Genomic DNA, 16239 nt, shown 5'->3' on the forward strand with positions numbered 1-16239 from the left:
TGAAGTCATCTTTTACTATTGTGTTGTAATTGTATAGTTCTCTGCTTAGCATTGGCATACAATTTAATTTGAGATACATGATAGTTTTGAATATATACATAGAGGGTACAGACATAATTTTATATTCTTTGAATTTGGTTTTTACAAGACTCTCATGGTGATAGCCTTCCAATACATCTGATCCTTTTTTCTGTACATTGTCAATCCCGGGAACTTGCAACTGTCAGCTTCTGTTACTAGTGCTCCCCTAAGTGTTATATTTTGTTTCCTTTCATTTGTTGTGCTCTCTACAAGTATTTTCATGTGGGTTGTTTTCATTTACAAATATATTGTTTTCACTTAAAATATTAAATTGCCCTATCTACATCCCTGATAGTTCTTGTTTCTAAATCATTTATTGAGCTGCTACTTAGAATTGTGAATGTATCATCTGCATAAATGGTTACATTCTCTTTTACTGACACTACCTTGTCATTTACATACAATATAAACATTAGTGAACCAAGTATTTAGTTTTGTGCTGAAAATCAGAGAAAAAGGTCTGCATCTTATTGTTTACAATGTATCTTAACTCTATGCTTTGTTCTTTGTTTTCTATGGATGTTTTTATTAGATTGGCTGCATTACCCCTGATATCATATCTATGCAGTTTATCTAACAGAGTAGTATGGCATACACAGTCAAAGACTTATAAGAGATCAAGAAATATGCTTAAACTTTCTTTTGTTCTTCTAAAGCTCTGATCATACACTCCTGGAAATGGAAAAAAGAACACATTGACACCGGTGTGTCAGACCCACCATACTTGCTCCGGACACTGCGAGAGGGCTGTACAAGCAATGATCACACGCACGGCACAGCGGACACACCAGGAACCGCGGTGTTGGCCGTCGAATGGCGCTAGCTGCGCAGCATTTGTGCACCGCCGCCGTCAGTGTCAGCCAGTTTGCCGTGGCATACGGAGCTCCATCGCAGTCTTTAACACTGGTAGCATGCCGCGACTGCGTGGACGTGAACCATATGTGCAGTTGACGGACTTTGAGCGAGGGCGTATAGTGGGCATGCGGGAGGCCGGGTGGACGTACCGCGAATTGCTCAACACGTGGGGCATGAGGTCTCCACAGTACATCGATGTTGTCGCCAGTGGTTGACAGAAGGTGCACGTGCCCGTCGACCTGGGACCGGACCGCAGCGATGCACGGATGCACGCCAAGACCGTAGGATCCTACGCAGTGCCGTAGGGGGCCGCACCGCCACTTCCCAGCAAATTAGGGACACTGTTGCTCCTGGGGTATCGGCGAGGACCATTCGCAACCGTCTCCATGAAGCTGGGCTACGGTCCCGCACACCGTTAGGCCATCTTCCGCTCATGCCCCAACATCGTGCAGCCCGCCTCTAGTGGTGTCGCGACAGGCATGAATGGAGGGACGAATGGAGACGTGTCGTCTTCAGCAATGAGAGTCGCTTCTGCCTTGGTGCCAATGATGGTCGTATGCGTGTTTGGCGCCGTGCAGGTGAGCGCCACAATCAGGACTGCATACGACCGAGGCACACAGGGCCAACACCCGGCATCATGGTGTGGGGAGCGATCTCCTACACTGGCCGTACACCACTGGTGATCGTCGAGGGGACACTGAATAGTGCACGGTACATCCAAACCGTCATCGAACCCATCGTTCTACCATTCCTAGACCGGCAAGGGAACTTGCTGTTCCAACAGGACAATGCACGTCCGCATGTATCCCGTGCCACCCAACGTGCTCTAGAAGGTGTAAGTCAACTACCCTGGCCAGCAAGATCTCCGGATCTGTCCCCCATTGAGCATGTTTGGGACTGGATGAAGCGTCGTCTCACGCGGTCTGCACGTCCAGCACGAACGCTGGTCCAACTGAGGCGCCAGGTGGAAATGGCATGGCAAGCCGTTCCACAGGACTACATCCAGCATCTCTACGATCGTCTCCATGGGAGAATAGCAGCCTGCATTGCTGCGAAAGGTGGATATACACTGTACTAGTGCCGACATTGTGCATGCTCTGTTGCCTGTGTCTATGTGCCTGTGGTTCTGTCAGTGTGATCATGTGATGTATCTGACCCCAGGAATGTGTCAATAAAGTTTCCCCTTCCTGGGACAATGAATTCACGGTGTTCTTATTTCAATTTCCAGGAGTGTATGTGTCATGAAACTTGCTGCAACTGTTTTTGTAGACTTCCCTTTCCTAAATCCATGTTCTACTTCATCCAGGATTTTTGTATTACTATGATATTTGTAACTTTGTTTTTAATAGCTATTTTTACAATTTTTGATAAGGTGAATGTGACTTAGGTCTGTAGTTTCCAGGATCCCCCTTGTTGCCATCTTTATAAATTGGCACCATGTTACTCTTTTTTAGACATATGGGGAACCATCTTTTCTTCATTACCAAGTTTAATAGAAATGTCAGAAGCTTAGCTAGATACTGTGAGTAGCATTTGATTACTTTTACAGATATTCTATCTATGCCCTCTGTGTCTTTGTTTTCCATGATCTGATTACATTTGTAACCTCTGTTTCATGTGTTGGAAATAGGAATAGACATTCTGTTATTTCTGGTGGAGCTATACTCATTTTAGTCAGTACTTTATTTTGTTTCATTAGCTTCTGCACTATATTTATGTAATACTGATTTAAAGTGGAACACACTTAACTTGGGTCAGTCAGTTCTTTCCCTTGTACTGTAAATACTATGTTACCACTTTCTGTCCTATTATATTCATTCCTGTTTGTATTTATGTGTGAACAGACTGTCTTAGAAATATTTGATGAAGTTTCTATTTGATGTTTATAGTAGCACAATTTTGCTTGCTGTATCATTGTACTGTATTCTCCCATCTTTTGTCTGTACATTTCACAGTCTGCTTGGCTATTATATTTCCTACTTCATTCATATGAATCCTTTAAATCTTCTCTATCATGCTTGATATCTCTGATGATCCATTTCTTCCCATGTCTACCATTTGTCTTTCTGTTGACCTTTCGACAAGCTATGTTTATGTGGCGACTTAAGGTTGAAATGAAAGTGTTCCAACTTTTTGTCAGCCTACACTCTTCAACTATATTTCCAGTTTCAGTGTTCTTATTCTGTAGCTCAGTTAACTGCCTATTGTGATCTAAAATGACTGGGTTAATTATGTGTATTTTTCAGTTTATTTAAAGGTACATTTCTAAAAACATCATGTATTATTGTGTCTGATGGTTCAATGCTCCTTCTTGGGCTATTTATATGCAGCTTCATATTATTAGTATTGATATCATGAAAGAATTTTGTATAGATACTCTGTTTCAATGTATTTATGTTTAAGTCACCAGCTACTATTAGTTATGGGAAGTCTTTAATAGTTTTGTCAAGTAGAACTTGACAAAATCTTTTATCCTGAAGCTTGGAGAGTGATATATAACTAAATCTAGACATCTGATCTACAGAAAATTTGTTTTAATTGCTTGTGCTTCAAAACTCATTTCTCTACAGTTGGAACTGTCCATGGAACACTTTTACTTATATTGCTATCCACATACAATGCTACCCTACCACTTTTATGTTCTGTTCTGCAAAAATATGACCTTCTACCATATCCCTGTAAATGTCCATTTTTATTTCATTTTCAGTCAGTCCATATTCAGCCCTTATGAAAATATTTGGTACCTCGGGGGAGAGGGGGAAGTAAAACTTCTGTTTCGTCTGCTCTTTTGAAGCATACTGAACATTTTGATGAAATATGTGGAACTCAAAATTAGTTTTACTTTCTTTTCTATGTTGTATTTTGTTTTCTTTTTTACCTGTCATACAGCTCACTCCCTTTCAACTTCAATCCTCTTGGTGCCTGATGGTCAAAGAAGAGTATATTTCACAGGAATATTTGTCATTCTCCAGAATAAAAAATGCTTTATCACAATATTTTTTGACCATATAGTGTTATTCATTACTTTATCTCTATGTTCAAAGTCAAATTTGACTTTGAAATTGTTATTTAGCCCATTTTCTTACAGTTTCTCAGTGGTAATGTTGTATGGTTAGGCTTTCAGCACACCTAGCTAGTCAAAGGAATTGTGTACTACTGGGTTGTCTTTGTTGCATATTTCCATGCAGGAATCAAACTGCTGGACCTTAAAATTACAACACCAGGAAGGATAACAAATAACAAAAATTTACTTACTGTGCATATAAAGTGCAACTCAAAGAATACATGATTAAATTTGTAGGTGTTTTGAAGGTGTATAGATTGCAAAATTTAGTATTCAGATTTTTATGTATGTAGTCTATAGAAAGCTGAGTAAGTCACAAGGTAATAAGTAATTAAATGAATACAATATGACTTTATTGATCCAAACTGATTCCTTTCACTGTCTGCTACCATCGGATAATCTGTCAAATATAGAACATTACACATAACGTAAGGAAAGGATGGATTGCTACGCACTGTAAAGATGACACATTAAGTTGCAGACAGGTACCATTAAAAGATGTTTACATACAAACTTCCAGCCACAATTTTCATCATAAAAAGGAAGGAACACACACCATTGATTCACTCAAGCAAGCACGCCTCACACATGCAATTGCCAACTCTGACAGCTTAGATCAGAATGCACCAACAAACTGTGGCCAAGAAACAGCTGGACCACCCTGTTGCTGAGCAGGCTGCCCAACACAGTATTCTTATTTTCAGTGATTGCTTCATGACCTGAACCATCTGAATCCATCCCACTAACACCAGCTTTTCTGAACTGCGCAGATGGGAATTCTCCCTGCAATATACGCTACGTTTCTGCAACCCTCCTGGCATCAATCTTCGTTAGTCATTGCCCTTACCCATCTAGCCCCTACCCTGTTCTGATTCAGGCACTACACAGCTCTCTATTCCACCAACACACCCAGTCTTCTTACTTCTCTCCTTTTCCATCAACCCCCTATCTCCCCCATCGTCTGTCTAACCTCCTGACTGCACTTAGCTTCCCTACTCTCCACCTCATCCCTGCACACTCCCAGTGGCATTTTACTGCCAACCCTACCCTGCTATCACTTCCCCTCCCCACCCCAACCTCCTCCTTATCCCCACCCGGTTGCCTCTCCAATAACGCACTGCTGCTCGCAGTCTGGCACCAGTTGCCAGAAACTCTGTTCGTGTGTGTGTGAGCTGCATTTGCGTGAGTGTATTGTTGACAGATGTCTTGTAGGCTGAAAGCTAAATTTCTGACCATCTTTTTGTTGTGCCTTTCTGTGACTCAGCATCTCCAGCATGGTGAGCAGCAACTATCCTTTTCGTAATGATGGTGGAGTTAGGAAGTCATTATTGCAAGTATCTATAAGTCAGCCTACAAATTTGTCACCTAGGATACAGTTTCACTTGTTGCATCACACAGCTGAAAATGTAAGAGGTGACAACGTGAAAATGTTGCCTGTGTACAAATGCAAATCAGGCGAACTGAAGAATTATAACCTGGATATTTTAGAACTGTGTCTCTCAGAAATTTTAAATGGAAAAATAAGTATTAACAAGGCTAGCTGAGCAAATAAAATTCACAAAGGAACCCTGATACACAGCATTTGTCATCATGATGGTATAACACAACATGTTCAGCAAGTTTTTAGTGCTAAAGCCAGTTTTTAGTGCTAAAGGAAAATAGTGTGTGTTTCACCAGGATTTGATAAAGTAAATTTGTGGTCACATTTTTTGCCGTAAACATTCTTTATATGTTACTCTAGAATTCATTTTAAAATTTAATTAATATGCCAGGTTTATTTTTCAACTATAGATGACGTTTCAGAATATTTAAAGGCTCCCTAGAGTCATAAACAAACTACAATTGTCACTTAACAGATAACTGCTCAATAAAGTCATACTTGAGTAGCTCAGATGGCAGAGCACTTTCCTGTAAAAGACAAGAGCTTGAGTCTCTGTTTGGCAAAAAGTTTTAATCTGCCAGGAGGTTACATAACAATGCACACTCTGTTGTAGAGTGAAAATTTCATTCTGGATGCAAGTGAGTGTTTCTACATTCTGTATATAAGGCTATAGCTTGGTGCAAAGATTAGTGAAGGGTACTAAATATCAGTAACATCTATTGCTGACCATATTGTAAATCTTATAGCATGTAGTATGTGCCTCAAAAGTCAATGAATCATAGTTGAAGCAGTTTTACAGAAAAACAAATAGTTTTAAATATTAAAACACGAAACTGTTGACTGAAATGTCACAAACATTCAGTCAGCGGTAAAGAAAGTGATAGTCTTTGGCTTATCAGTATCTGAAATTTATCAATGAAAAAAGAATTTCTGCAAATTGTTTGTCCTACTTAAACTCTAATACTATCAAATTGTGGAATCCATGTACATTTGACTAGCACAGAAGATCATCCACTATACATAAAGAATGGCAGTGTAGTTGGTAACAGGTTTAACTTGAAGTAATGTCACAGAATTATTCGTAAAGATAAATTAGCAGTAGTGAAATTATTAAGTTTTCCTAAGGAAATTCCAAGAGCTAATATGATATCATTGTCTTTCTTGTTGCAGTAAACTGATATAATAAAATTTTTGTGTTTCCAGCCAGACGAATTTGTCAAAATGGTGCAGCGTTTTGATGAAGTTCATTGAAATGGAGCACCACTTCATCTAATTTACTCTGCTGGAAACCCAAGAGCTTTATATTTTTTTCAATAACTAGTTTTCAGTGATAAATTTGACAATTTGATGAGCTGAATTTCAAAGATGACCACTTTTTTGTACTAGTAGTACCATGAAATCTGATTGAAAAATACTGTATTAAAAAGTTGCCAGAATTTTAGTTAGTTTCATAAATGGCTAACTGCAGAGATTATTTCCTAACACTGAGAAGTTCATTTCCTTTTAGTCTTTCTTGACGTGCTCCAGCTGGACAGACATGCTATGAGATGTGATCTTACAAATCTAGTACACATGTTTAGAATTGGTCCACATGTGCTGAAAAAAAAATGAAGCTTTGAGACAAGAGGCATTTACAAACAGATACCATGGAGAGTAAGATTACACTCTTCCAAGTTTTTATTTGGTGGTTGTGTGGAGTATCTACCTTAGCCTTCTTTGCCCTGAAGTGTTTTTGGTATCATGAAGCACTGTCACTGAATCTGCAGTTAACAGTTTTTGATAACAGTATGTCTGGGAGGACATGCATCTACATTAGAACAAAAAAATCAGCTATTGTTTATGAAGCATATACAGATAAGGTACATATTTGTGGTTTCTGCAGTGGCAGTACCACTTCTGTCACATAAGAATGCCCTTAGTGTTTTCCCACATGTCAAATTTCTGACATTTTACAACGTTGTTTCAAAGTGGTGGAATGCCCAGCACACACATTTCATCTGAACATGGAATTGAATAATTTGTGCAGAAAGAGCAACAGATTGTTAAGAAGATTCATTGTAGTTTTTACAGCTATTTTCTGAATGTCTCACTGTCCCATAAATGTGTGTATGAAGGATATTACATGCTGAATGCTTGTGTGCATTTCATTATGTGCAACATCTTTATATCAGAGACAGCACTGCATGGATGAAGTTTTGTGTTTGGCCAAATATCAGTTGTGAAATGCTTTATCCAATACTGCTTGTTGACAAATGCACATTTACATGTCACAAAATCAGTAACATATTTAATAATAATAATAATTTTATTGTCATTCAGCTGATTACAGCAATAGACAAAGTCAAGAGCATATATTTCTACATAAACTACTAGCCTATATCGAAGTGAATTGGTTTACATAAAATAGGTACACGTTAGAATACAGTATTTTCATCTTCAAAGAATTCATCAATGGAGTAAAACGGATTGTTCACTAGTAGCTTGTATAATTTAGCTTTAAAGATATTTACAGGCAGTTCTTTAAAGTCAGCCCTTAGTCTATTAAACATCCTTAGTCCAAGAACTAGGTAAGAGTTATGCGATTTTGATAATCTATGATATGGTACGTCTACAGATGTTCTGTTTCTAGTATTATGGCTATGAATATCACTTCTCAACACAAAATTAGACACATTGATTCTAATGTACATTAAAACATTGTAGATGAATATGTTTACTACTGTAAGACACTGCAATTTAATAAACAGAGGTTTACAATGTTCTGTTTTATCAGAATCCGTTATTATTCTTATTACTTTCTTCTGTAAAAGTAAAATGTCATTTACATGACAGCTACTACCCCACAGTAAAATTCCATAAGAGATGATGCTTTGGAAGAAGGCAAAATATGCTGATCTCACATAGTCATTGGGAACATGTCTTTTTAAATTTCTAATTAGATAAATCACTCTTGAAAGCCTAGCCAATATATTTTTAATGTGTGGTTCCTATGTCAATTTATTGTCAATAGTAACACCTAAAAATCTAACAGTTTCTAATTCCTGGTAGTTAGGAATCTCTCTGAGGCTAAAGCAAAGTGTCTGGGTTTTGTTTTCATTTAGCAAGAAGCCATTAGCTTTGAACCATAATGAGGACTGAGCAAGGGTATTTTCGGTCAGTGTTTTCAGTGTACCTAGATCAGAGCTTTTATGTAGAAAAGTTGTGTCATCAGCATACAATATTGTATGAGATTTTATGAATAAGGGCATTTCAAGAATTTCTAGAATTTCAAGAATTTTATTCACCATAGATCATTTTACAATGATATTGGCTTCGTCATACAAGATGTACTGGTACATACAGAATAACAAAATAAACTTCTGTCAATACATTATAAATACATTTGAAGCATGGCAGTGTACCAAATTACAAAGGATAGCTTTTAAAAGCTAACGCAACAAGCTATCTTATAATCTAATATAATAAGGTATTTTATTGTTTATAGTATAAACTTTGTAATTACACACTATTAACCACAGCACAAAATAATATGTTTAACTACAGACAACTTTTAAATGCTTATATACTCCTCAGGCATCTCAAAGAATTCTTTGATGTCATAGAATGGATGATCTGACAGCCAGCTGTACCACTTAATTTTAAAAGAACTTGTATCCATAGACTGAACATGAATTGGCAGTTTATTGAACATTTTGAGTGGGTTAACTTTGTGGGAATTTCCTGTTCTCGCTAATCTGTGGCGCGGTATGTCTAAATTACCGTTCGCCCTGGTGTTGTGTTCGTGTATTTCCTTTCTGGCAATAAATTCTGAAATATTATTTTTAATATAGAGTACAGACACATAGATGTATAAATTTATAATTGGAAGTGTTCTGAGTCTGGAGAAAAGAGGACGACAGTGCTCCCTATGACCTCTTTTACATATTATACGTATGACTTTTTTTTGTAATTTCAATACGCTTTTGATGTGAGGGGAGTGCCCCCATATAATAAGACCATATGAAATATGTGACTGGAATAGCCCAAAGTATGTCACCCTGAGGTACTCCAAGCTCACTATCTCCCTTAGTTTCAAGAGAAGATATGCCACCCGAGATATTTTTTCACATACATGATTGACATGTTCCTCCCAATATAGTTTTGAGTCAATGTGAATACCTAAGAGTTTTACTGACTTATTGCCTACTTCATTTGATGTTCCCATTAAAAGTTTTTGTGTTTTGTCAGGGTTGCATAGGAGCTTATTGGCTGCAAACCAGTCCAGGGCCTTATCTAGTGTTTCTTTTGTTAGGTTATTCAGATCTGAAATGTTCTGATGTGTGGTAAGTAGTGTTGTATCGTCAGCATAACACACAACAGGGTGAGCTATATTTTTCGGTAAATCGTTAATAGCGAAAATGAAGAAGAAGGGTCCAAGGATAGACCCTTGTGGTACACCTGTGCTGATTTCAGTGATGGAAGAATTTAAATTTCCGACTGAAACGAATTGTTTTCGGTTACTTAAATAAGAATTTATCACAGATAAAGTGCTCCCTCTCACCCCATAAAACTCTAGTTTCCCCAGTAGTATGTCAACAGGAATGCAATCGAAAGCTTTGCTTAGGTCACATAATACCAGTGATACCATGTTATTATTTTCAAAAGCTGTTAAGGTTTGGTCAATGATTTCCAAGATGGCCCCTGTTGTGTTCTTCCCCTTTCGAAAGCCAAACTGATTGTTACATAGGATATTGTGTTTTTCAAAGAAGTTGCTTATTTGTGTGTGTATCAGCGCCTCAAATACCTTTGAGAATATTGGAACAATGGAGACTGGTCTGTAGCTTTGGGGGAGATGTTTGTCTCCTTTTTTAAAAACTGGGACAACTTTTGATACCTTGAGTGCATCCAGAAAAACCCCAAATTCTACACATTTATTAAAAATATAAGCTAATGGTTTGGCGATTGAGTGTATTGTCTTTTTAATTATGTTATTTGATAACCAATAACAGTCCATACTTTTAGAACCTGAAAATTTGGATACAGCTTTTATAACATCAGCAGATGTGACAGCCCTCCATTGAAATGCCAGGTTAACAGGCAGTGGTGTTCCAACAAGGTTCATTGCAGATGAATTTGTTGCTTTGACACTATTACTTATTTCTTTAACTGAGTTTAAAAAGTACTCGTTTAATTCTTCAGGATCAAGCAGTGCTGTTTCTGTGCGTTTCGGTGTATTCTCTTGTTTTATTATTTGCCAGGCTGCCTTGCATTTATTGGGAGCTCTTTCTATAGGTCATTAATCATTAGTATAAACAGTAAAGGTCCAAGCACCGACCCTTGAGGCACTCCGTACCTAACATTAACCAAGTTTGATTTCTCCCTACCAATGCACACAACTTGTTGACGGTTCTCTAGAAAAGACCTGAACATATTTATACTGTTGTCATCAAAACCATAGTAAACTAGCTTATTCAGCACAGTGTCATGCTCTACACAGTCAAAGGCTCTTCTCAGGTCAAAAAATGTAGCCTGGGCATAGTCCCTAGCCTCGAACACATCTAGGACTAATTTTACGAGGGAGTCCATTGCATCTGTTGTGGATTTACCTTTCCTAAATCCAAACTGTTTATCACTAATTATATTTAGTTTACCCCAAGTAGGCACTAACTTGCTCATACATAATCGTTTCTAAAATTTTTGAAAAAACTGGGGTCATGGATATAGGTCTGTAGCTAGCGGGACAGTTCTTTTCCCCTTTTTTGTATATGGGCACAACTCTAGAAATTTTAAGTATGTCGGGGAACTTACTTTCAACTAGGCATTTGTTAACACAAAAGGTTAAAGGATAAATCACACAATCAATAACATCTTTCAACAAATTACATGACATATCATAGTAATCAACACTAACTGAAGGTTTGAAATTTTTCACTATTTTTAGGATATTATTTGGGCTCACTTCTGTGAAAGTGAAGGTGCTTGGGGGAAGCTTTTCAAAGCAGCTGTCCATAATACTAAGTGCATTTTCAGGTGGTTTGATTATTGAACTACTAATTTCTTCAATGGACTGGATGCAATATTTATTAAATTCTTCTGGGGTAATGGCAATTTCCTCTTTGTGTTTAGTGTGTGCAATGGAGTTTATTACACTCCAGGCCTTCTTGCATTTATTGTTAGATTTTTCAATGTTTACTATGTTATGCAGTTTCTTTGCTTCATTTATTGCCTTCCTGTACTTGCATTTAGCTTTAGCATACAGGTCTTTATACAGTTCTGATTTACTGGTTTTGTACAGACTAGAATACAGCATAACAGTATTTTTCAGTTGCCCTAACTGTGGAGTATACCATTCCTTCGTTTTCCTTCTCTTGTAATTACTACTAATTTTCACTGTACATTTTTTCAGAGGGATGCTATTTTCAAATACATTTAAAAAGATGGAGAAAAACTTTGTGAATACAATATCAGCTGAACAGTGTTGAAGCCTAATAAAACATATGTCCCAACTGAAATAAGTGAGGGCATGTCTAAACCTATCCATCCTCTCTCTGCTCACTGGTCTAGTAATCACAGTTTTAGATTCTGGTTTGGTGCAGTCTGAAGTTACATTATTAAGACTAAGATATACTGCATCATGGTCTGAGAAAGGGAAACTAATTACATCAGTGGACATACAAGTTCTCTTAATATTTGTAAATATATTGTCTAGACAGGATGAGCCTCTGGTAGGTTTGCAGTTAACATAGTGCATGTTAAATTGTCGAAGCACATTTTTGAGCTCTGTCACAGTTTTTCTGTCCTGCAGGACATCAAAACTTGAATTGATATCCCCTCCAATAACAACATTGTATTTTTTCCATTTCGGTATACATATGTACATTAAGAGTTCCTCAAGTCTCTCCAGAAAGATATGGGGGTCACCACTAGGTGGCCTGTACACTACTACTACCATTAGCTTAAGGCTCTCAATTACTAGACCTGACATTTCAAAATGCATTTCATCACAAAGGGTATTGAGATCTATCCTGCCACAGTTTGGTGCAAGAGGTGTTTTTGCATATATTGCTACCCCACCACGTAAGTGCTGTTTTCTGCAATAGCAACTAAGTAGTGTGTAATCATCCAATACTTTGTACCCAAGCTCATCCTCTTTACACCAATGTTCACTTAAACATAGAATATCTATCACGTTTTCATTTGAAAATTCGTTGACAATTAAGTTTTTATCTGCCATGCCCTGAATATTGAGGTAGCATATTTTAAACTCTACTTTAGGCATTTCTTTTTTTGCGTATTCTCTTAGTTGACATGACCTACTGTTACTGCATGAAAGTTGACCAGGTTGTGTCCTTATGTTACTAGAACACCAAACCTGGTCTATGCATACAAGTTTTTTGTCATCTCAGTTGAAACATAATCCAAACACATTACTGGTCTTTTTTCCTTCTCTAGCTTATCCAATACTATTCCAATAATTGTATCACTTAAAACACGTTTACCTAGATAACTGAAATGTTGACCATGCTTGGTATGCCATTCTCCGCTACAACTACTGGTGTTAATTAGGGAAACATTCTTAAAGTGCTTAAAGATAGCTTTGTACTCCTTGTTTGTCTGCTCCACTTCCTTATTCACACATGACCACTGGGGCAAATCATGTCGATGTGGCACATTAACAACAATCACGTTGGTGTGGGTTAACATTCCGAGAGTCTTCTTCAGTGTTGAAGTAGCAATCTTCCTTTCATTTCTGCTGAAGTCGTTTGCTCCGGCCATTACCACTACAAAGTCTCTGTCCGCGAGGACTGTGCTTTCTTTCTTGATTGATGTTGAAACATCTCGTAAACCAGCTCCTGATTTAACAGTACCTTCTATTTCAAACTCGTTAATCAAACGAGGTCCGCTTTCCGTTAACATAGCTGCTAATCCTCGGATGTAACTGTCTGAATAAATCTTGATTTTACATTTTTTCTTATACCTTCCTTGGCTGTTCGCTAAATTTTGAGAGTCCTGCACCACCTTATCAGACGAGTGTGCTGATACAGTTTCTATGTCATCTGTGTTTTGAAGCGAATTATATTTGTTATTTAATGGTAACACAAAGTCCTGCCTATGTTTATTGTTAATATGTTTGTAAGCGCCCCCCTTCGATTTTACAGTTACCCATCTACTGCTAGGCCTGTTGTGAGCCGTTTTAGTCGTAGCTTCACTTTCTGGCAATCCTTCCATAGGTTTGGGGACATTAAGACATACCTGATGACCAATCTCTTCCAATTTAAGCTTGAGTCTTCTGTTTTCATCACTCAGAATTTTTGTGTCCTCTCGTAGCTCAGCAATAATTAACAACAGATCATTTTCAGAGGATGAACGCACAGTTCCACATAGTCGCACAATTATCGTCGCTTCTCAGTGAAGGATCAACCTTTCCGCAACGAAAATGAAATTTATGGTTACACTGGACACAGACGAAGCCACTTTTAACAGGTTTTGTGTACTTTTTGCAAGATAGACACTGTAAAACACTATTTTCGCGAACTTCTATATTCAATACTTCCGCAACTGACGCCATCTTATGACATTGTAGGAAAGTTATTGTAGAATGTAAATACTTTAGGGTTAAAGGAAACCACTCACAGAAAAGCAGAGCCTCCACTCAACAGTTTCCCCTTCCTTCATCCTGTCAGCCCCTCCAGTTCAAGTCCCCATGTTACTTTACGTGTGTGTTGTTTCCCTCCAGCTGCTACAGTCATTGCAGCCCATATACCTGCCAATGCTCTCTCCTGCATTCCTAGCCAGCAAACCAGCCACCTCCTCCAAGCCACTAGCCACCCACCCCCAGTCCCTCCCCCTGCCTCCCCCTCCATCTACCCATTTCATCTGACACTATCCCCAGCACAACCAGTCTCCTATCAAAAAACAGCATTGGCACTGTTAATAACAATGAATCTGAAAGTTAGTAAGTTGTAATTTTCCAACAGTTCTGCTTTTCAGTGAGTGTTCTACTTAAATCCTAAAAGATTCTAAAGTATTAGCATATTTAACAAGCACTAAGAGCTGCAGGTGAACTTGGTTAAGTGGAAACAGATTTTCAAGTTACAGAGATTACCAAGCTGTGTTGCAGCATAATGTTTGACATGTTTATAAGTCCTATTATTTCAAATGAACAAATTTCAAGTCACAATTATTAACAACTTTTGAGAAATCTTAACTGAAGAGATGAGTATTTTCAGATGAACACATATTGCACAATTTATCTCCAGAAAGTTGAAAATGTGTAGAGTAAAAGAAAAAGAAATCACTTATGTACCATGCAATAGAAAAATACAAAAAGGTGACAACAACATAGTTCTTCTGTAAAGCTTCTGTAAAGTTTGGAAGGTAGGAGACGAGATACTGGCAGAAGTAAAGCTGTGAGGACCAGGCGTGAGTCATGCTTCGGTAGCTCAGATGATAGAGCACTTGCCCGCGAAAGGCAAAGGTCCCGAGTTCGAGTCTCGGACGGGCACACAGTTTTAATCTGCCAGGAAGTAACATAGTTCTTGATTATTTTTAAAATTTTTATTTGGGGTTGATTCAATTCTGAACTATTCTGTCCTACATGAATGTATTTTTTGCAATGACTACTTTTTCCGTAGTATCTCAAACTTCTTGAATAACTGACAACATTTTCTCTTTTTTTAGCATAACAAATGACTGCAAATATGCTGTGTGTAAGTGCTTAGCCCATATGTCTGATTACTGTTTCAGGGCACTGCCAAAGAGAATTGCTTGGTTGAAATATCTTTCACAGTTTTATTACTGCAATGAGCTGTTGGCATCCCTATTCTGGAAACATGTGGACCACATAAGTAAGTAATTCCCCTGCATAAAAAAGATGCATTAGTTTTGAGATTACATAAAATATTAAATCCATTTAACACTTACGCCAACAGGTTGCCCAAACAATCCTGATTTGCCTTGTCTGCATAATGGTGAAGAAGTACTTGATCAATATGGATTTAATCCACATAATACTATGACTGACATTATTGTCCTCTTTGCATTCTTTGTACTTTTGAGTATGATTGGATTTATACAAATATGGAGGAGAAGCAGAAAGTATTCCATCTACTAAGTTGTATGCTCAACTATCACTTAATATCATATTCATGTATTTGCACATAATATTACGCCCAAGGATTTACTGAGTAAAACAGGGTGTATCATAATTAATGATGTAAACACATACAGTTGAAAGTACACAATACTAGAAGCAAAAAAGTCTCACTAAACATAGGGTTGAAAATGCATACCTTAAAAGCTATGAGCTGTTTTTCATCTTCGATACTGTAAAACAAATCTCTTCTACTGCAACTTCTTTGCTTTCCATATTTTGAGAAGTGTTAGTATGGACCAAACTAAGAGATAAATGTCCAGAGAACATGTTCTCTAAAACTCATACCTTAAAAGTTACGAGCACTTGATCATTAGAAGGGTTGTGTTACAAAGTAGCAAAGATGAACAAGTGCTCATAGCTCTTAAGGAATGCGTTTTAGAGCACATGTTTACTGGACTTCTTTTTCATGTTTTCGTCCATACTACCAGTTCCAAAAATACAGAAAGCAAAGAACTTGTAGTAGAAGAGATTTCTTTCACAGTACACAGTACTACTTTCAAATGTATGTGTTTACACCATTAATTATGATACACTCTGTATAAACAAACAAGTGATTATTAAAATCCTCAATTTCATTTGGTTGTAAATCATTTCTTTTCTCATTTTATTATTTGCACACTGATGCTACTTGTTGTTATATTACTCTCCTCATCAGAAATGATCAGTTTTGGGAGACTATTTGTGCCTACATGAAATACATATTTTATAAATATAAATATAAAT

General features: G+C 37.5%; 1 protein-coding gene across 1 annotated transcript in view; it reads left to right on the plus strand.

Annotated features, from left to right (window-relative positions):
* LOC126259259 (protein scarlet-like) overlaps positions 1-15927 on the plus strand; it is a 128512-nt gene extending 112585 nt beyond the window's left edge. The window contains exons 14-15 of the mRNA XM_049955894.1: positions 15108-15208; positions 15293-15927. Of these exons, the coding sequence (XP_049811851.1) occupies positions 15108-15208; positions 15293-15474 (283 nt within the window). The 3' untranslated portion in view covers positions 15475-15927. The remainder of the gene's footprint in view (positions 1-15107; positions 15209-15292) is intronic.
* The last annotated feature ends 312 nt before the right edge of the window (positions 15928-16239 follow it).

Source organism: Schistocerca nitens, chromosome 5 (assembly GCF_023898315.1).
Source record: "Schistocerca nitens isolate TAMUIC-IGC-003100 chromosome 5, iqSchNite1.1, whole genome shotgun sequence".
Lineage (NCBI taxonomy): Eukaryota > Metazoa > Arthropoda > Insecta > Orthoptera > Acrididae > Schistocerca > Schistocerca nitens.